A 22,406-nucleotide genomic window follows, 5' to 3' on the forward strand; every position below is an offset into this window, starting at 1 on the left:
AACCATTAGCTATTCTGGACTAACAGACTAGACCTTTTTAAAAAAAGTTAAACCTTTGTCTAAAAAGTTGAGAATTCCCAAACCAAATTATCACTTACTAAAATAGCTCTGTAGCTGACAATGACCCTAAGGGTTCAGAGTCTATCAGTTCAATGGGATACAGTATTCTGTAATATACTCTGGATCCAAGAGAAATTTCTTAATTTGAGTCTTTAGGGTTGCACTAAGAGATGTACATGAGAGGCAGAAGTCAAACAAGTGATAACACTGAAGAGATGAAGAATAATATTCGCAGATATCAACTGACAACTCATCTTAGCAAGGCAATACTCAAAGGATAAAAGCATTGGGAAAAAAAGCAATGAGTTTAAATAGACCTTCATATCAGAATAGCTTCCAACAATTTAGAATCTAATATGTAGAACTTTATCTCAGCAAGAATTTCCCCTTTCACTCTCAAATAAATGGAACTCCAGCTTAGGCTAGAGCATTTACAAATTACTTAAGCAATGCATTTTTAAAAGAGAGTGCAATAATTCACAGCAAGTAACTGATCTACATGTTTGTTACTCAAATGCACTAAGTTAAAGACAACAGAAAAAAAAAATTATCAAACTGAAGAGTCGATTAAAGTTATTCCCTTCAAAAATTTCACTAATTTTTCAGTGACATTTTAGATAACCTCCCAGAATAGAATATGGATATCATAAACAGCATTACTCTACCTAGCACATTTCCTGGAGGTACCTCCTCTAGATACTCCAATTCTCTTCCCATCAGAAGATACAGGTTTTCCAGAGCACAGTATGCCATGTGAGGGACTGGGGGGAGGTCATCTGGTGGAGCTGAGAAGCCCAATGGTACCTGGGCAAAGAAAAATGATTGAAAACAAGTTAGGAGGCATTTGGAAGCATTAATTGGTATTTATGAAGTTATTTTTATTCATCAGTAAGATACAGTATATAAATCTGAAATATGAAGATTTGAAATGGTGTGAGAAAATATGTCTCACTTTATGAATAAAATTTGAAATACTGAAACCTCTCACAATACTAAAAAATTGTCCTGATTCCCATTTAATCATAAGCTTTATGGGTAAGTAATATAAATTCTGTTGTGACCTGGTATTGCCAGTTTAGCTGATCCCCCCAGCCCCTTGTTAAGTTACGTATGTGAACCACATCATACACCAGTTCTGGTGACTACTGTGCTATTATTTGAACACTCATTATTACTATCATCGTTTCAAGTTGTTTTACTCTTATTATAATGTCTTTCAAGTATTCAACAAGGGCTGGTGTTAGTGCCAAGTAACACATAAAAATAACTTTGTAAAGGTAGTTAGATATGATAAAAATGCCAAAAACAAAACAAAACCAAACCAAAACCAAACTGCTATTATTGTCCATTTGGAGAGCATGCTATGACATATTAGGGACACTAATGAGAGGACAGAGTACATTTACAGCAGAAATATACCATAGGTACAAGTACATTAGCTTTATTAGCTCCTAGTATATCATATTTATTCTTATGAAATTCTGTCTTAAATGATTCAAGTTTTGCATTGTGTGAAGTCTTAAGAAATATATCTACTATATAAATGGAAGCACCCAGAAAGCATTTCAATCAACCAATCAACCTATCTTTTGTGCTCATAGGCCTCAGGTGCTGCCCTAATGCTATGAAAGAGAAAAAATGGCTAAGATACAACCTATACAAAGATGATTAGCATCACAAGCACAGAGTGACTAACAAAAAAGTAGCAAGGGCAAGTCAATTCATAAAGGTTCAGAGGAAGAAGGGGCTCCTGTGCTAGGGGAGACTCCAGAAACTTCGTGAAAATGATGACCTTTCAGGCATATATTACATCTAAAGGTATGTGTTCTGAAACAATGACAACTCAAAGTAGCTCTTAAGACAGGCTGCAGAGAAATAAAAATTATAAGAACTGAATAGAAAGAAATAGAATCTATTCAATATGACCATCCACTTAAAACAAGCTACAGATAAATTATAATTAGTAAGACAGTTCAGCAAGGTGGCAAAAATGCAAGATCAAAAGTTAATTATACTTCCATAATTAGGAATAGAAAATGCATAAATAGAATAAACAGCAAGAAATAGAAAATATGTATATTTAAAACAATGATTTTTGGATTAGCAACAAAATATAAGATAGCTGGTAATAAATCTAACAAAAAGGATCAAACCTCTTTATAAATAAAACTGTAAAACTTTACGAAAAACATTTAAAATGACCTAAGTAGATAAATAAACCCAATACATTCATGGATGGAAAGATCCTGTATTATAAAATGTTGATTCAAGCCAAATAGGTGTATGGATATAAAGTAATTCCAATCAGAGCTTCAACAGGCTTTTCACAGAAGTTGACGAGCAGACTGTAAACCTGATACATAGGAGCAAAGAGTCAGGAACAAACAGGACACTAATAAAGAAAAACACGGTAAAGGGATTCGGCCTTTTTGATGTCAAAACACGCAGAAATGAAGACAGCACTGAACAGAGACAGTTAGAGACAAACGGAAAAAATAAAATTAGTCCAGGAACAGATCTATGTACATAGGTAATAATCTGATTTATGACAGAGTGGACAAAGCAAATTAGTGAATGAAGACGGACTATTCAACGTTACAACAGTTGGACATTTATATGAGGAAAAAATGAACTTGGATCCCTTCTTCACAAAGATTGAATTAAATATTTAAACAGGAAAGGTAAAATATTAACCTTTTAAGAGAAAGTTTTGTGACTTCAGTATAGACTTAATTTCAATTTGCTTAAGATAAAAAAAAGCAAAACCCATAAAATAATGATAACTGGACTGCATTTAAATTAAGAACTTCTGCCTATTAAAAGGTACCAAACAGAAAGTAAAAACAGATTTTACACCGGAGAAGAAATTTGCAAAACTCAAACTGACAAGAAATTAGTAACCGGAATATACAAAAGACATCTAAAAAGCAGTATTTAAAACAATAAAGTAGCATAATAGAAAAACAGAAAAATGACTCCAAGAACTATTAGTATCTTCACACGAGAACACAAAACTGATCAATAAACATGTTAAAAGAGTAATAAGGAAAGTGTAAACCGGAAGTGCAAAACACCATATCATACCCATCAGACTGGCAAAAATGAAAAGCCTAACAAAACCAAATTCTGGTGAGCATGTGGAATAGCGGGAGCTGTTAAACACTCCTATTGAGAGTATAAATCAAAACCACTTTGGAAAATAAATTGGAATTATCTTGCTAAGCAGATTACCAAGGCAACTCCACTATAGGCATATTCCCTAGAATTTCTTGTAAATGTGCATAAGGAGATATTTACAAAAAAAAAAAAAAAACAAGATAGTATTGCTTAGATTTGCAAAATAAAATGAAAGCAACAAATATACAATGACCAAAAAAAGTGTGTAAATAAAATGTCCATTTAAATAAAGAATCCCATGCCACAGTGAACAATAAACAAATTGTTAAGTTAAAAAAAGGCAAGTTGTAGAGTAACTACAGTAAAATTCCATTTATACAAAGTTTCAAAAACATGCAAATGTGACAGTATTCTTTAGGAATGCATACACAGGTTCTAAACTATCAAGAAAAGCAAAAGAAGGATGTGGCAGACAGACTAAAGGTGCCCTCCCATGATGCTTGCTTCCTGGTGTTCACACCTTTGTTTAGAAACCTCCTTCCCCTGAGTGTGAGTGGGACCTGTGACTTGCTTCTTGTAACCAAAAATGACAAAGGTGATGGGACGTCACACTGTGATTCTAGACCATCAGACATGACTCTGTCTTAGTAGATGTCTTCTAGTCTCCTGTATGGTTTGATGAAGTCAGTCTCCAAGTTGGGAAGGTCCACATGACAAGAAACTGCAGGCGGCCTCTAGGAGCTGAGGGCAGCCAATGGCCAGAAAACATGTGAGACTCTGAGATCTACAGGTGCAGGAACAGGAATTCTGTCAACAACCTTTAGTGAGCTTGGAAGCAGGTTCTTCATCAGTCAGTCCTCCAGAGGAGAATGCAGCCTGGCCAACATTCGGACTACAGCTCTGTGAGACTCTAAGGAGAAGACGCAGCTGAGCCATGTCTGCTTTCCTAACCCACAGAAACTGTGAGATCATAAAATGTGTAATGTTTGAAGCTGCTCAATGTGTTGTAATCTGTAATATGCAGTAACAGAAAACTAACACAAAGGATAAACACAACTTCTGGGTAGGGGTGACTTTGGGAGTAGGTCTGAAATACTTCACCTTTTTCTTTTAAGCAGTTGAAATTAGGTTTTATGGTGCTCTGATGACTGAAATAAGAAGCCATTTGCACTATCAATTTATTTATCATTCCTGCTTAAGACATGAGACACATAAGCAACTGATTTCAACCTGCAGCAAAGACACACTATGCAGAGATAAATTGGGTTGTTCGTGGAATTTGTAATGCCAAATAAACCAATGTTTCATTAAATAACAATTTCTTACTCATTTACTTTCACAAAAAAAGAAAACAATTGACACTTTACCCTTACTGAAAAACAGCTAACTATCAATTATGTCCAAGCCAAGATAATCATAGATGAGTTTTTATACATATATCAAATTCAGACTCCCATAAAATATAACCCTAGGCACACCACGTGTTGTGCCCCTTCTTGCTATATTAGAACATGCCATATGGTTTAATAAAGACTGCTTAACTGACACACAGCACTGCACTCTCCAAGGACTAAACTGCTAAAACTGATGGAAAAACCATTGAAGGCAAAGAAAAACTGATGGCAGAGACTTTCTTAACTGCTATCTCCTTTTCTCTCACTTGTAGCCAAGTACCACAGCTTCCCTGGTTTATCTACAGATCGGCTGCTTCCTGCACAGAAAGGAGCATGTGCTTTTCTGCTCGTGACGATGTTCCACAGTGCCAGCTGACAGTTTCCTAACTTACTGCTTTGTGCTGATCCAGACTGGCTACCTGGGCCTCTGGCACCGTCTTCATCCCATGACCTCTATGATTTAATTATGATTTAATTACGATGTATATATCTTGCTCACTTCGAAAAACGTTCTGAGACATCTCTATCCTGTGATCTGTTTTGCCCCTTGGCTCAGGCATTTTTAGATGCTGCCTGCTCACCTGCTTACACACTCTCCTGACCAGTCTCAGGGTCTGTGTGCCACGCAACTTCTGCCCAACACCTGCTCACTGCCCACACCTTTGGCTTGAGCCAGCTAGTTTTTGGAACTTCCCATTTCTCAAAGATCAGCCATTGCCCTGGCTCCAGCATGACATCTTCTCTTAGCAGTTCTTTTCTCTAACCACAGGTGATTCTTGCCTTGAAAAGAAAAGCCTTATAATTAAATAAGGCCTGAAACTTTGGTTCAGACACTGAATTGGTTTCCTAAATGTTACTAATTGAGACATACATGACAAATGTTATCAAAGCAACACCAAAGGAGAGACAGACAGTCACTCGAGTGTGCCTTGCCAGAGGCAAAGTAAGTCTACCAATAAGATCATCACCAGTCCCAACCAAATGTGAAAAGATATCAGACCCCTGAGAAACAATATACAAATGTTTTACTTGCAATTCTTACCCTTCGTAAAAACTCAAGAGGACTGTATTTGGGCCCCAAGACAAAAATTTTCTTTCCTCTTCGAGCCACACCACTGAACACTCGAGCAAATGCAATAAAAGACTCTTGGTTGTCTTCTTCCTGGGGCACAGGTTTAGGGGTCATACTTTCCACCTGTTGCTCATCACCTGCCAGAAACAAAAAGATAATTAGTGCCAAGAATGCCCTCTTTAATTCAAGAACTGTCTGGAAACACAAAAGGAAGAGTGAATATGATGTTTGGTCCAGTTTCAGGGAAAAAAAAAAAACAAAAAACAAAAACAAGAATGAAAAGAATATTGATAAAAACTATGATTAAAGCTTAAAAAGCTCAAGAACTAAAGGATGAGCGTCCCAAGTTAAGCAAAAAAGGCAAACACTTCGCAACAGAGCCTGTGTAAGAAAGCTATACCTCTTGGCTCATCTCCTTTTGGACATGCTTCAAGGGCACTCCCATCTTGGGTGGGCTCCAAGGGTGCCTGACCCTGCATCGCTGCAAGCTTCTCTGCATGCCTTTGTCTTGCACGCTCACGTCTCTGAGCAATTTCTTCTTGAGTGAGAGGCCTACAGGGTATCGCAAATACGTTATCATCTGGCAACATCAAGCATCTTTCAATTTATTCAAGTAGGGAAATAGCAAGTATTGATACGGCTGGATAAGATGAAGATTGGTCCCAGCTCCATTCCAGGCAGTTTTCTACAAGTCCTCTCCCTATCTGTAGCAATAGGAGAGGGCCTATCATCCTCCAATAATGCTGTGTCCCAACTATTCCGAGCTTATGAACTGACGTGCAAGAGCCCAAGTCCCCAAATGGAACAACATACAACAGTATGGAACCTTTCTCAGACACCTTATTCCTTCTGGAATAGGCAGAGAACAGGAAGAAGGAAGGGAAAGAGTGACAGATATCAGGGCTTGGAACAGCCCTGGCAGGGAAACAAGCATAAGGCCTCAATAACTGGGGTTCAAGACGAAGGGTTCAAGGTCAGGATGAGTACTGGCAATTCATCAGGACTAGAAGGTCGAACTGAAGTGATCAGCCACTGTGTTAGACCCAAGAAGTACCATCACAGAAAGGGAGTATGTGGGTGTGTATGTGTGGTCTTCTCTGGGCGTGAGAATGAGAGGAGGTAGGCGAGGTAATTAAACTCTTTTTCCTAAAGAATTACCCTCATGTCTGTCAGGACACAGAGAAGGTATTTAGAGTTTTAATACTAAAAAGGTCTTGGCAAAAGGGGAGCACTAAGTCAAATACAAATGGGCATTCTTTTTGGGAGTTTGGGTTTGAAAGGTAGAAACTAGGCCTGTTAGCCGGGCGCGGTGGCTCACGCCTGTAATCCCAGCACTATGGGAGGCCAAGGTGGGTGGATCACGAGGTCAAGAGATCGAGACCATCCTGGTCAACATGGTGAAACCCCATCTCTACTAAAAATACAATTAGCTGGGCATGGTGGTGCGTGCCTGTAATCCCAGCTACTCGGGAGGCTGAGGCAGGAGAATTGCCTGAACCCAGGAGGTGGAGGTTGCGGTGAGCCAAGATCACGCCATTGCACTCCAGCCTGGGTAACGAGTGAAACTCCGTCTCAAAAAAAAAAAAAAAAGAAAAAAAGAAAAAAAAAAGGAAACTAGGCCTGTTTCCTAGGCCTTGGATCCCTTCCCATGTAGGAGTCGTTATGAACCTCTCTGCATGCTCAACCCCAACATATGAACAAGACCAATCCATGTCCTAAGGCTGGTAGAATAATAGCATCTTTAGCCCTGTATTCTGGGACTGAGCATCAAAGCACTCGGGCTAATCCTCTGGTCCCAACTTTATGATCCAGCTCTGGAAGCTGAACAACTCTTCCTTGTCCCAACACTTTATGTCTCTTTCCTGTGACATTATGATTCCTGCTTTCTCCTCCAATCTCAGACCTCACACACCTAACTGATAACCTTCATCTCCACCTTGCCATGCCATATTCCCCTCCCCTGTCCCTAAGAACTAGAAGCCACGCAAGTAGTCATTCTGCATAGGTATTGCCTACATGCCTTCCAAATGGCCACATACCCTAGGGCTCCTGATGCAAAGTGGCCAACTCCTTATACCTTTCTTTTTTTTTTTTTTTTTGAGACGGAGTTTCGCTCTTGTTACCCAGGCTGGAGTGCAATGGCGCGATCTCGGCTCACCGCAACCTCCGCCTCCTGGGCTCAGGCAATTCTCCTGTCTCAGCCTCCTGAGTAGCTGGGATTACAGGCATGCGCCACCATGCCCAGCTAATTTTTTGTATTTTTAGTAGAGATGGGGTTTCACCATGTTGACCAGGATGGTCTCGATCTCTGGACCTCATGATCCACCCGCCTCGGCCTCCCAAAGAGCTGGGATTACAGGCGTGAGCCACCGTGCCCTGCCCCTCCTTCTACCTTTCTATTTCATAAGCTAACCTGGAAGGTGACTGCTTAAATCACTGACTGTCCACTGCTATACTTTTCAGATATCTGTCTGCTAGACAAGACTTCTCTAGTCCTAGTGTCACTACACGCTAGTTCTGCCTTCCTTAGCACCTGCCCCTCAAAATCGATGAGTTCAATTCCAAGAGTAGGCCGTTCTGCTCAGACCCACTCTGCTGCAGGTCACTGCGCTGTGCAATAGACTACAAAAACACGAGAAACAATCCTTGAGCCTGGCTTGGTCAGGTGTCTCGTTAGGAAATCAAAACTGATGGCACTAGGAGGCCACACTACCACCGCAGGACACAAGCTCCTCATTACAGGAAGCTCTAAATGTCAGAACTTTCAAATAGAGAATGAACTCTGCTTCCTCACAGTTTCTAGCCGTGGTTGCAGTTCGTCCTCTGGAGCAGCGTCTTAACAAACCTGCTTCCCTCCCCTTTCCTTTGAATCACCTGCGTTCATGCCTTCCCCCATCCCTTCTTTTCCCTAGGCTGAGCACTCCAGCTGTTCCTTCAACCAATCTGTAGACAACATTCCTTGTTTCTAGACTTTTGCTAAAAACTCATAAGAATGTCTGTAAGGTGTGAATTAAAATATAAATGCAGAACACATTTTTATTGTTAGTGTAGGAAGGAAAAAATACCAAAAGTATCTGCTAGCATCTAAAGAGAAATGATTTCTTCCAATGGGTTTATCACGACGATACAGAGACTGTGTTAATCACTTCACATATATTATAGCACACAACTGATCACAACAATTAAATAAAATAGGTATCATGTTCCTATTTTACCTATAAGAAAAAGGAGATTTTGAAAACTTAAGTAAGCTGACCCAAGGTCACACAGATATTAAATGGAGGAGCCATAATTCAACTCCAGATCTGTGTGGCTCTAAAGTCTATGCTCATTATCACCATGTTGTGTCTTTCCTTCAGAAAAAATTAAAGATGACAAAAATCATCATCTGAAGTCGATGTGGTTTCATTTTAGTTTGAGTGAGAAAATAAGTGTATTTGTTCCCCTTGCAGATTAAATCCTTCTCTGCCTAAGTCATGAAGTGATCTGGAATAATCAGCATGTACGGTCATTAGGTAAGCATCAACTGTATAAATGCTTGCTGTGTATTTATGTATCTAACCATCCACCCAGTTAACAACCACTGTGCTCCATGCACTGTTGTGGGCACTAGGAATGACGTTAGAGAGGAACAAAGCAGATGGTAATCAGCAAGGATGTGTAAAAAGTACCCATTGTGTGTCCAGTATTTGTTGAGAATAAGGAGAAATTTAATTAGAAGAAAATGAGGCCCTACTTGTAAGGAAACAGCTGTGAGAGGTAAGTTATTTATGTCAAGTTACACTAACCATGGAGGTTACTTCCTGAAGGGACAATAGTCACTGATACCGAGATGAAGGAGACCAGAGGTGAGGATGTTGACTGAAGAGTCAAATGTCAGATTGGAAGGTGAATTTGAAGGGGCAAAGCAAAGAGGCAAAAACCCAAGAACAAAGGAGAAAGTCCTGTAACATCCCACACTTCAGTTACAGCCACAGTGGCACTGCTGAGCAGTGAGTAAAGGTCAGAGTCTTCGTTAAGTCAGGGGAAAAATTTTTTTAGGCTTTGTGGGTGCCTAATCCCGTTTCCTGCTTTATTTTCTCCCTGGCACATATCACTAATACCCAGTACTCTATATACTAAAGGAAAATAATACTCTGCTATTCCTGGCTTGTATATCTAATACACTACAGATAAAAATGCTATCAAACCCATTTCCAATGGTACGTTTCCCCAAATTTTAAAAACAATAAAACCTAAATGAAAAAAAAAATCAGCTAGAAGATGGAAAAGAACCAAGTAATGATGATGATCTCCAGGAATACCTGAACACACTGTATTATTACATAACAACTGTTGAAACTGATACACTGGTTAAATAAAAAATGACCAAAAAAATGAGTAAACAACTTCATGGAATAGAATGAACTGCACTTCCAGAAATTTACTAAAATCAGAAAAGCATATGATGAATTATTAAGAAAAATGTTCACAAAAATGTAATTAAGAGTGGAGGCATAATAACACTACTGTTCATCATCAAGAAAACAAAGGATGAGTAGAGGCAGGAATTTTAAATGACATAAATACATATATTTAAAATCTTAACAGCAAGTTTCCAGTTATCTGATATTCTCTGAAATGATTCTACTGGAATCTCTCAGTTACTCTCAACAGCCAAAAAACATCCAGTCTCCTAAAACTGTTACTACAAGAAACTGTCACTACATGTAGCACTGAAATACTATCTGGGAGTAGCCTCGATACAAAATTAGACATTCATTCCTTCCATTATTCACTCATTTACTCGCTCATCCAGCCACTCATTCACACATTCACCGACCTATTCCTTCCCTCATTCGGATATTCACTCATTCACTCTTTGTTTACTCATTCATCTATTCTTCATCTTCAGGGCAAAAACTATTGAATACTCCCATGTCCAAATCATTAGGGAAGTACTAAAAACAATACATAACCTTTCTACTGAAGGACAAACAGAATTTTATCAGCAGAAAAGAAGCCTTCTTAGATGGAGGAACAGCACAAGCAAAGATACATTTGTTCAGACACTAGTATATTAGAGAAACTAGTATGTTAGAGAAACAGAAATAAAAATCTAGTCAAACATGGTTTGAGGTCAGGTCATGCTGGGTCTGAAATGCCACTAAGACAGGTCAAGTTTCTTTCGCAGGCTGCTGATCTGACCTTTAGTCACTCACATATCATTTTCATGACTTCTGCTATATCTGCATATTATTTAATACTTATATAAATGGACATTTTTACTCAATAAAACTTTAAAATCTCATTACTGTAAAAGCTTTATCACTTGACATACATAGGCAATGCACATGAAAATAAATATGACAACTAATTAAATTAAAACTTGTTTCCCTAAGTACCACTGAAATCATCGCCAACACTTCACACTTGAATCAAAACTGCTCAAGGCAGTGAAAATCATTAAGGGATTTTCAGCAAGAAACTTACACCTTCACAGCTGAATCTTATAAAGATCACTCTAAAGGAAGAATGCCAAGTGAATCGGTGGAACTGGTGGAACTAAAGATGGGGCAGGAGAACCAGCTGGGAGGTTGCTGTAACAATATCCACAAGAGATAACAGAATCTAACTAGTGGGGAAAGCAGCAGAGACAGAAGGAGGGGAACACACATGAAAAATAGAAAATGTAGAAGAGATAGACCCCCCAAGACTCTGCAACGTAAGAAAGATTCCTCTCCCCACTTACCACACCATACATACACAATACACACAGAGAAGCAGAAATTCTCATACATTCATAATCTCTACTGAGGTAGACAGAATTAGATGAGACAAGGCAGGCTGAGATTAGAACTCCCCTGACATGTTCAATAAAACTTAACTGTTGCTACTGCTATTAACACTACTCTTCAAACTTACATCAGTTCAATTCAGTATCCCAGAGCTGATTTCAATAGCTTTCTCTTGCAGAGGTATCACAAAAGGACACATTTCTGTACCAATTGTGTGCTACCCTGGGGATTGGCTTGATGTGAATTCTGGGTTGAGGAGGAAAAGCATTATCTGTGAACCCTCACCCACACCCCAAGTACATCCCACCAAACATATGCCATATTCCTAGCCCAGCCCAACTTTCCCCTTTCCCTTACCTTGGCTTATTCTGAGGCAAGGCCTTAGCATCAACTGCAAACATTTTGGAAACAAATATAATAACTGGAGCAGTGTCCTCACTTCCACATTTCATAAAAGCTAAACGAATAGGAAAAAATGTCACTATTTTTTCCCATTATTTAAAAAAAATATATTTTTCTGGAAAACAATTAAAATGTTTAGATCATGGCATCATCTAAATACATAAGAAGTTTACAACTTTTTCCAACTATGATAGATTTTAATTAGAAAAATAGAAGCTTGCTAGGAAAGAAGAGCAGAGCAAGAGCAAACAGAGTTGGCAGAAATAAGGAAAGAAAAGCAGCAAATTTGACAAAGTGAGGGATCCTCTATGGAAGCTAGAGCTGTGCAATAAGGTTAACCACCTACTATAAGCACTAGTACATTTTCACTGTATGAAGTACAGAAAAGATAGAAATAAGGAATGTTACCAAAAGCCAATCAATAAGGTAGCTTGTTAACAAAATACATAAAAATCAATAGCTTTTCCAATCCTCCACAATAACAAGTTACAAAATAAATGTCTAAGAATACTGTATTATGATATTAACAAATGCTTAGAAATAAATTAAGATTCAAGACTATGAAGATACCAATTCTCCCTAAGTACATAAATTTTAACATAATTTCATATTAACATATGAACATTTTCTTTAGCTTATATTGGAGGTATAAAACCATTGGTTAATGAATGTTTTTAAAACAACTCTATCAGCTCATGTTAAAATAATTTGTATACAAAGAATTCAACAGTAAAATTTAAACAAGAAAAAAGAAAACCACAGGAAGTAAGAATCAAACATGTATCAGAAGTTTTGCCAGCGGAAGCGTGGACATGCCCTGACGTATCTTAAGAGGATCACTCTGTCTGCAATATTGAGAAAACACTAAGGGAAATCAAGATCAGAAGCAGGGATACGATCCACCTGCCTTGGCCTCCTAAAGTGCTGGGATTATAGGCATAAGCCATCCTCCCTGGCCGGGCTACTTGTTAAATGATTAAAATAACCAGGTGAGAGATGGTTATTGGTTGGCTCAGGGAGGCAGAAGTAAAAACGTTGGGAAGTAGTTGAATTCTGTATTTCAAAGGAAGAATAGACAGGATTTGCTGATGGACTGGATGTAGGAGTGTGAGATAAATGTAAGGGCCACAGATGACTCCAAGGTTTTTAGAAAGGGTAAATGAAAAGATGGAGGTGCCCCTAACTGAGATGGAAATGACTAGGTGAGCAGGCTTGGGGATAAAATACCCAGTTTGGGATATGTGAAGTTGAGATGCTTCTTAGACAGCAGAGTGGAGAGGGAGTTCTGGAATCCAGAAAACAGATATGCTCTGGATATACAATTGTGGAAATTATGAGTATGTAGTTGTCATTTAAAGTCTTGAGATTGGATGAGATTATTAAAAAGAGTGACTGCAAGTAAAATAGATGAGGGTCAATGACTTGAACCTTGCTTGGGGCACCTCAACATTAAAAAGCCACGGAGATGGGGAGGAATCACAAAAAGAGATTATTAAGGATAAGCAGCCAGGCGGACAGGAAGAAAAGCAGAAGCAAGGGAATAGAAACAGTGGAAGCCTAGAAGTCAAGGGAAGAAAGCGTTTCAAGGAGGAGGAGTGATCGACTGCGTCAAATGCTAGTGACAGATCTAGTAGTGTGAAGACTGAAAACTGGCCATTAGATTTAACAAAGCAGAAGTCGACAGTGATGCCGAGAACAACAGTGTAATGGTTTGGGGGCAGAGTTACAAAAGCAATAGAACTGGAGGAAAAGAATTAGAGACAAGAAAATACATAGGGACAAATTTCACGGAGCCTACAAAGCCCCAGAATGGGAGTTTCTTTTCTCATGAGGAGCATATGTACAGGAAGTCGCTGCTCTCTCACCCTACTGGCTGAACAAAATGGCTGTGACAAGAAAACCTTTGGGTGGCGGGTGGGAAGCAAAACTGGGGAAATGATCATTTGTGAAATTGTTCATTTGTAGAAGTGGACATTTGGCAAAGTGGCATTCGGCAAATTGGTCCAGAGCTGCCTGGATGCAGAACAGTCAACGACATGGTATATTCCAACAGGTCCATCTTTCCTCACCTGCTTTCAGTGCTTGAGTTTCTGGTGGAAGAGAGTCAAATGTTTGCGATCCTGTGCACATCAGTCTCTCCACTCTCTCGGCTGTGATATCAAGGGGACTAGGAAGTTTCTGACACACCATAGCTGAAGTCTGTTGTTAAGGACTCAAAACCTTGAGCCAGTGCCTCCCGCCAAGGCAACGATTCACTCTATGCACTGAATATTGAGGTAACAAAGTCTGTCCATACAGAAAATGCCTGTGCTATAAGGCAACACTACTTTATGCATCACATCTCAAAACATGCATACAGTTTCAGGGAGTTCACAAACTCCTTAAAGCTCAGAAATGATCCTCACGACAGATACTTTAACACTGACGCACATGGAACAAATGAGAACAGAGCTTAGCAGGTCGGCTACTGGTAATCTTGAAATGAAACAGTTATCTAACACAAACATCTAAATCATCTACCCATACTTCAATCTTAGTGCAAACATTTTTATTTTGACGGATTACTAAACAAATACAAAAAGAACTAAGAGTTCACTATTAGTAATGTTAACACAAATTAGTATTAGTGTATTAATCATTAAAGTATTTAATACAGTTTCATGGCGGAAAACTAAATAAGCACAGAAGACTTATTTTGGATTGAATATTATTTCCAGAAAATTTCCTGGTTGCCATAACACATTGTTTTTTCTTGCTTCATCAAAACGACCTCACTAGAAACCATGAAAATAAAGGATACCAAGAACAGCATGGGAGATGGGTAGCCATTGACTGCAAATGGCATTGATCTGAACTTTAGGGTCTGAATGTCGTGCCTCCCGGGCTCCAATTTTTAATCCTAAAGAAGTCACTATTTTATCAATTTTTTCTTTGTCCCTATAGTAAACACAAGATTGGAGGGGGAAGAAGTCATATGCAGATATAAACAGGCAGTGAGGAAAAGGAACCCAACATTATTTGGCATATTTTTACCCTAACGTGTTACTTTTTCAAAAAAAGCTAAAAATGATTGAAGGGAATCGTGCCACAGAAGAGGCCTCCTCAACCTCTCCTCTTATATGTTCAAGTGAATTCTTCTTTAAGACTTCCCAGGAAGTACTTCTCCGTAATCTCCTCCGGCAAGTGGTACAAGTGGTAAAGCAGTCTCACAAGTAAGCGCTAAAAAGTCATTATTCCATCTCAGGAGTAACGGAGAAAGTAAATTCACTATAGCAAACTTGTACCAGATGAGTTATTTCCCAAGTTCCCCATTAATGATCCTGGTATCAAGCACCTTTTGTTCTTTAATAACCATTTTTAAAACCTGGGTGTGCATGAACAAAGGCCCAGTGTTTCCTTCCGTCTTGTTCTCTCTTCACCTCAGCACTCTGTAAGATATTGCTGTCCTGTCCCTCCAACATCGCCCTTTAGCGGGGTCACATAGACTTCTTTAAATTACTTCCAAGCCCTGCAATCAACTCATCGGTAGAAGCTCTGCTCACTTTCTCAGTCCATCTCAGCTTTCTGAAGTACGACTCATCACACTGGAAAGTAAGACAAATTATACTGCCTAAAGATGCCTAAAAGTAAACAATGTTGTAAGAGCCTTACTTTTTCAAGACAGCATCATACAAACTCCATATATTTTCCAGGATCAACTGTACAAATAAAGGTTTCTTTCCTTTGGCCTGTACAAAAGAATATATGGGCATAAGTTCCTGAACATTTAATAGGCATTTATATATTCCTTCTTGACATGCTTTTATTATTAATGTTTCATTTCTACTTGAAAATATTTATTCAAAAATAAAGTAGATGAAAGTAATTATAAGAATGTACTAAACAGTCAATAATCCACAATCAGTAATAATCCACCATTCTTTCCTCTGGGAACCAGAGACTTTACAAGTAATATGACCATTTGTGGGTCATATTACCATCGCTGTCACCAAAGAAATACACATGGCACCCAAGCCAAGAGCTAAAACTTCACTCTGCACTGCAGTAAAATTATGTTATAGGAAACAAAGTATTCTTAAACATATTTCTAAAAGTTCACAAGGATAGGGAAATTTTGAAAACCCAAAAAGACACATCATTTGTCTTATCAAACTAGGCAAAAAGTTAATAGCAGGAGCACCTTGAGGTGTATAGTCTTCCATATACATGAGATGGGATAGATTAATAAATTGATATCTCCTGTCTGAAGAACTACTGGCAACAGTATTAAGAAATTAAAAGTCATTGGCTTAGAATGCTGAGTCAAAAAAAAGGTAATCATGAAGGCGTAAAACTTATGCACAAAGAGGTCTATCATAACTCTACTTACCATATCAAAATATTTGAAAAAAAAGATGACCAATCTTAAGAGAATGATTACATAAATGATAGTGCTCTCACAAAATAAAATAACAGAGTGCTTATTGAATTATTTCATATAATCATAACTATCCTGTAAGTGCTATTATCTCAATTTTACAGATAAAATAAGTGGGCTCAAAGTCACAGAGCCAATATGTGGTGAAGCCAAGATTCAAACAGAGTCACCTCTCAAGGCATGCTCTTTCCACTTAGCTATAGTCATTCCCTTTTAAACATATTGTTTATAAAAAAAAAGCTTTTAATGGCAAGGGAAGATGTTCACGATATGAAAAAAGCAAAAAGCCAGCTCCATTGTGCAAACAGTATAATCTCAACTGAGGGATGTATATATCTACGTCAAAAGAATGAAAGAAATTACAGCCATCTGCTAGCAGTGATGGCTTCTGACTTTTTGTTTGCTGTGGCTTTATACTTGTGAGTACTTTCTAAAAAGCAATGTATATGATTTTCAATGAGAATACATTTATGAAATCCTGGTTTTTACATTAAAAAAAAATAAAGCTCCAAGAAAAGTATCCTTAGAGGGCATATGACAGCATTCCTACATCATTTCTATCTATAGAAGGGGTTTCAGGGAGCACCCACCTCTCCCCATCTACACTGCACTATGACCAGCGTGTGGTGAGATCAGGCCTCAGCTGAGACTGGAAGTACAGTGTGAGCCATGCAGGGATGTCTAGAAGAGACATCTCTTGACGGTGACAGAGACAAACAAGTGTATGGCACAAAATGTGTGTTTTCAGGTGCCCAAGATCTAAGATTGTTGGTCTTCTGGAAAAAAAAGAAAAGAAAAAGCAGCTCTTTGCTCACTATACTTAAAAGAGCTAAGAACTGTATATGAACAATACCTATATATAAGACTTGTAAGCCTTTCCCAATTACATACAGTAAAAAACCCCTCATGAACTCACCTACGTAAATGAAAGCTGAATCACATTTATTAAAGATATTACAGTATAGGTTTACATAGGGTAAGAATGATCGGAAGGGACATATACTACATTACCTGATCACCCTTCATAATCTTTTTAGCCTTCATATTTATATAGTAATCTCCCCACAAGGTTTTCATAAGAACTTCCTTTTTGATGCCAATTTTTTGACTGTAGATTCTGGCAAAGTGCTCAATTCTGAAAGAAGACCAAATGTTCATGTTATGAATAACAACGATTAACATAGCTAACATTTGAACATTTCTGTGACAGGTACTGTTCAGACTTCTTTACACATGTATTACTAAACTTAATCCACTATCCTACAAAGTTCCCCCATTTTACAGAAAAGGGTAACGAAGTATAGAGATAGCACACAGGGAAGATGTGAGGTGGGGATTTAAATCCAAGCGGTCTGGCTCCAAAGCCTACGCTCAGGTCTACACTAATGTAAATTGCAATATAGCTTTCTTTCTTAATTTTGCACATGTAAAACAAGATAAAACCAGGGCCAAGAAAATGCAAGCTCAAGCTGCCCATCACAACTATGCCAACAATGCAACTTTATTTCAGCTACTCACTCCTGTGACTGTTGCTCACAAAGGAAAGAAACTCTTGAGCTACAACCTGCCAAGACAAGTTTTTGATTATCCCAGATTAAAGGTAAACATCCACACACTGACTTAACTCGCATCAGCCCACAGAGAAACCAGTTACCACCATGGTCTCCAGGCATAGGAGGTCAAGTAAGGGTGCTATATATAGCGTCTGCATTGTCTGGATAAAGGACCTAAGAAACACCTCTTCTTTAGAGAACAATATAGTTTAATGTAAGGTTTGAGATGAGAATTTTCAAAGAACCAGCATCATAACAGATGACTGCTCGGGGGGGGAGAAAAAAAAAAGGATATCCCGTTTTTTTCCCACACCATACTGAAAGCCCAACCTAATGCAATCAGAGAAGAATAGGAAATAAAAAGTATACTGATTAGAAAAGAAGAAACGAAACTATTGTTGTTCGCTGATAACTCTTCAATCACTCCTCCACAAATGAAGACAAGGCGGAAGGCGGACATCCACTGGTAGAATTCCCGTGCCTCAAAAAGAAAGCAGGCTCTGCCTCGCTGCCTTCCCTGTGGATCCCTAAGAAGAGTCAGGCCTCCCTGGCTTCCTGCGTTTCAGCACACCCAGAACAGCCCACAGAGCCTTACTTCCAGATGTTAAGTCTGGACACGCTTATCTCTGTGGCTTTTCATTTATCAGCACCCAGTTTTGCAAGGCAGGCTGCAACCCGCCATGCAGATTTGCGAATCCAATTCGGATCTACACATGGAAGGAGATAACAGGAGGCAACCACTGTGGACTCACATTATTGCTAGTGCTTTTATCGTCATTGATTAGTTACAATTTTTAAACACTGACAATTTCTAGCACTTCTCTATTCTTGAATTCTATTTTAATTCATATCCTCTACAGAGTAACTGCAAACAAGATTCTAAGAGACCTGCAGAGAGATTTATAGTCCAACACTTCTGATCTATTTGTCACCTATCTTCCTGAATGACAAATCAGTCAAGTATGAAACCACTAAGCCACACACCCTTTTACCTTCCAAGCTGCCCAGTGGATTAATGTTAACTACAGAATTCTAAGACACAGTTACACAGAGATACATAAAACAAAGGGCTTTTCATTGCCTCTTCTCTCCTGGCCCTATTCTATAAGGCTGAAGACTCAGTTCTATGTATCTAAAACAAGAACTTAGATTCTTGCTGCTCCCATCCAACTCAATGTGTTTCTGCTTTTCAGAGTGGACTCTCCCAGGTTAACATCAATGAACAGGATAGATTTAGGCAGAAGACCCAGGTTCAGCCCCTGGTCACACTTGTTAATCCTTTCCCACTGCAGAGAGTTTATAGAACCATCTTTCACATTCTGAAATGTGCTCATTTTCCACCTTTTGTGGCACATGCAGCTGTCAACTTTGCCTATTCACTGACATTTTGGAGGAAAATTGGAAGGAAAAAAGTCTCTGGTGCTTTCATTTCTACCACTACTTTTCCATAAATTAACATATCAACTTGTTGAGAACAGACACTAGCCAATCTCTAAATCTGACCTTGTCTAATACAGAAGAACATTCATTTATTGGCTGATCCTATCTAAAAATGTCAAAAGGAAGGGCTATATAAATTACCCTTATTCTATCCATTCAACTTTCTCCCCATTCCTTTTTCTTCCACAATGCACTTCCCCCAGTTTGTGTGATTTACACTAAAATTAGCATAAAACATTAAATTACTTACGAAAATCACTGTAAGAAAAGGACAAGCCTCCCACCTTGTGGCTTACTAGCAGAATGATCACAAATCAGGAAATCAACAGGTCTGACCCTATTATATGACTGAATGAATGAATCACTGTGAATGAACCTAAAGAAAGTCTTGGAATCATCTTAGCCCAATATTCTTTTTTCAGATAAGTAAACTGAGGCCTAGAAAGTGATAATGACAAGCCACCAACCATATATGAAAAGTGCAAATTCTTAGCAGGTTCACAGTTTCTATTTTTTTTTTTTTTGAGATGACGTTTCGCTCTTGTTATCCAGGCTGGAGTGCAATGGCGCGATCTCAGCTCATCGCAACCTCTGCCTCCTGGGTTCAGGCAATTCTCCTGCCTCAGCCTCCTGAGTAGCTGGGATTACAGGCATGCGCCACCATGCCCAGCTAATTTTTTGTATTTTTAGTAGAGACGGGGTTTCACCATGTTGACCAGGATGGTCTCGATCTCTTGACCTTGTGATCCACCCGCCTCGGCCTCCCAAAGTGCTGGGATTACAGGCTTGAGCGACTGCGCCCGGCCTCACAATTTCTATTTTATCATATACTAATTACCTCAATTTATTTAAGTCTGGTATGACCTTTCAGGCATCAAAATGGACTAAGGTATCTATAATTTATTACAAACAGAAAATTATGGTATTATATTACACTGCCCAAGACAAAATATAGTCAAAGGGAAATTGGAGAACAAGTTTATGTAAAAAGGAAAATACATTTTTAAAAAATGAAGCCAGAGATTTGTTCGGTTACTCCCAAGCCTTCCATTCTGGTCAACTCCTGATCCTTTCTTTCTTTCCATTTCTAAGTCATACTGATATATATTTACTGAAGAGATTCTGTTTTCTCCTAGTGCATCATTTTTGGTTCTATGATCCCTGCAAATTACATGCAATATTAAGCCCACAACTAAAGTTATGTCATTATTATTTTTCCAAACCACAGGCATTTTCTCAAAGTAATAATCTTTTATCTACATTTGGATTTTTTGATTCCACAAGTCAGAAACTGTTACAGTTAAAAAATGTGATCAATTACCTAGCCCATTCTGAAATCCAGTATCACTGTCATATGGCCTCAGCAGTGAGAAGAAATAAGGATCTTCAGGCCCCACAGAGAAGATACCAGAGAAGTAGCATGTCAAGAAAACACAAGCTTCAGGGCCAGGCAGACTTAAATCTTAATATCAGCTCTACCTCTTAGTAGCTGAGTGATGTTGAACAAAAGTTACTCAGTGTTCTTGAGACTTATATAATAAACAATAATATCATTTTCAAAGGAATGTGTTGTCAGAATTTGGCAAAATAAATGAAGTGACTAACTCAATATCTAGCATATATACATCCTCAATAAAGCTATACTAACTTTTGCTACTGCTGGTATAAAAGTTGATATAAATATATTTTTTCATCTACGTATAAATAACTTCAAGAAATAAAAAAATGACAGGAAATTAACTGAGCTAAGGAATAAAGTGGGATCCTTTTGTGGTATACATTTGAATTTACTCAAGAATAAAGTTAAAGTTAAAAATCAATTGTATATAAAATCTACAAAGAATGCAAGACTGCCTCGGTATTCAACAACATCAGTCAATGCAATATACCATATTAACAAGCTAAAGAAGAAAAATCATACAAATAAATTTATCAATACAGAAAAGGCATGTGACAAAATTGGACACATTCATAATAACGACTTGCAGAAAAAAGAATATTAGGGGACTTCCTCAACTTGGTAAAGGACATCTAAAAACAGCCTGCAGCCCTAACATTATTTCTAATGGTGAAAGACTTAATGCTTTCCTCCTAAGATCAAGAACAAGGAAGGACGTCCACTCTCATCACTGTCAGTCAAATAGTGCGAGAAATTCTAGCCAGTGCGATCAGCAAAGGAGAAAACGGCATTCAGATAGAAAAGGAAAAACAAACAAAGAATTCCTATTTGCAGACATGACTGTCTCATAGCAAATTCCAAAATATCTACAAAGAACTACAAGTGAGTTCAGCAAGGTGACAATATACAAGATCAACATACAAAAATCAATGTATTTCTATATACTAGATGAATGTGTGAACACCAACATTAAAAATATCATTTACAATCATTCAGAATAATAAAAAATTAAGTGTAAATCTAACTTGACATGTACAGCACTTACATGCTGAAAACTATAAAATGCTCATAAAAGAATTAAAAGAAATTTTAAATTAAATGGAGAGGCATAGTGTTCATGGAATAGAAAAGATTCAACATAGCAAATATATCAAAATTCTCCCCAAATTAATCGGTTTACCAAGCAATTTCCATCAAAATCCTAGCAAGATGTTTCTGTAGATATAGGCAAGATCACCATAAAATTTACATGGAAAGGCAAAGGCCTGGAACAGCAAAAATAATTTTGAAAAAAAAAAAAAAAATGTGGACAGAAATAGTCTACCTGATTTCAAGACTTATTATGTAGCTACACTAATCAAAATGATGTGGTATTGTTGGAAAGACAGACACACAGATTAATGGAACAGAACAAAACATCCAGAAACAGACCCACAAAAGTATGCCCAACTGATTTTGACAAAGGCACAAAAGCCATTCAATGGAGAAGAGAGAACGTTTCCAGGTTCTGGAGTAAATGGAAATCCATAGGCCCTCTCTACCCACAAAAGAAAACCTCAACCCAAGCCTCACACTTTATACAAAAATAACTCAAAGTGGGCCATGGACTTAAATGTAAAAGGTAAAACTACAACTTTTAGAAAAAAATGAGAGACAATCTTTAGGATCTAGGACTAAGCAAAGAGTTCTTTAATTTGACTCTAAAATCAAGATCCATGAAAAGAAAAAATGATCAAGGGAACTTCAGCCAAATTAAAAACTTTGTTCACTTTTAT

The 22,406-nt window shown here is 38.1% G+C and overlaps 1 protein-coding gene across 2 annotated transcripts in view; it reads right to left on the reverse strand.

The window, feature by feature from the left end:
* Positions 1 to 22,406, reverse strand: part of EFL1 (elongation factor like GTPase 1) — a 117,275-nt gene that overhangs the window by 75,681 nt on the left and 19,188 nt on the right. For both annotated transcript variants that reach the window (XR_746387.3, XM_003921674.4), the window contains exons 8-15: positions 17,251 to 17,374; positions 15,474 to 15,550; positions 14,623 to 14,759; positions 13,892 to 14,014; positions 11,778 to 11,877; positions 6,044 to 6,195; positions 5,614 to 5,780; positions 726 to 864 (exon numbers count right to left, since the gene is read on the reverse strand). Coding sequence is in view for 1 of the 2 variants with exons in the window: in XM_003921674.4 (XP_003921723.1) it covers positions 726 to 864; positions 5,614 to 5,780; positions 6,044 to 6,195; positions 11,778 to 11,877; positions 13,892 to 14,014; positions 14,623 to 14,759; positions 15,474 to 15,550; positions 17,251 to 17,374 (1,019 nt within the window). In the remaining variant the exon portion in view is untranslated. The remainder of the gene's footprint in view (positions 1 to 725; positions 865 to 5,613; positions 5,781 to 6,043; positions 6,196 to 11,777; positions 11,878 to 13,891; positions 14,015 to 14,622; positions 14,760 to 15,473; positions 15,551 to 17,250; positions 17,375 to 22,406) is intronic.

The sequence above is a fragment of the Saimiri boliviensis genome, chromosome 5 (genome assembly GCF_048565385.1).
Source record: "Saimiri boliviensis isolate mSaiBol1 chromosome 5, mSaiBol1.pri, whole genome shotgun sequence".
NCBI classification, from domain to species: domain Eukaryota; kingdom Metazoa; phylum Chordata; class Mammalia; order Primates; family Cebidae; genus Saimiri; species Saimiri boliviensis.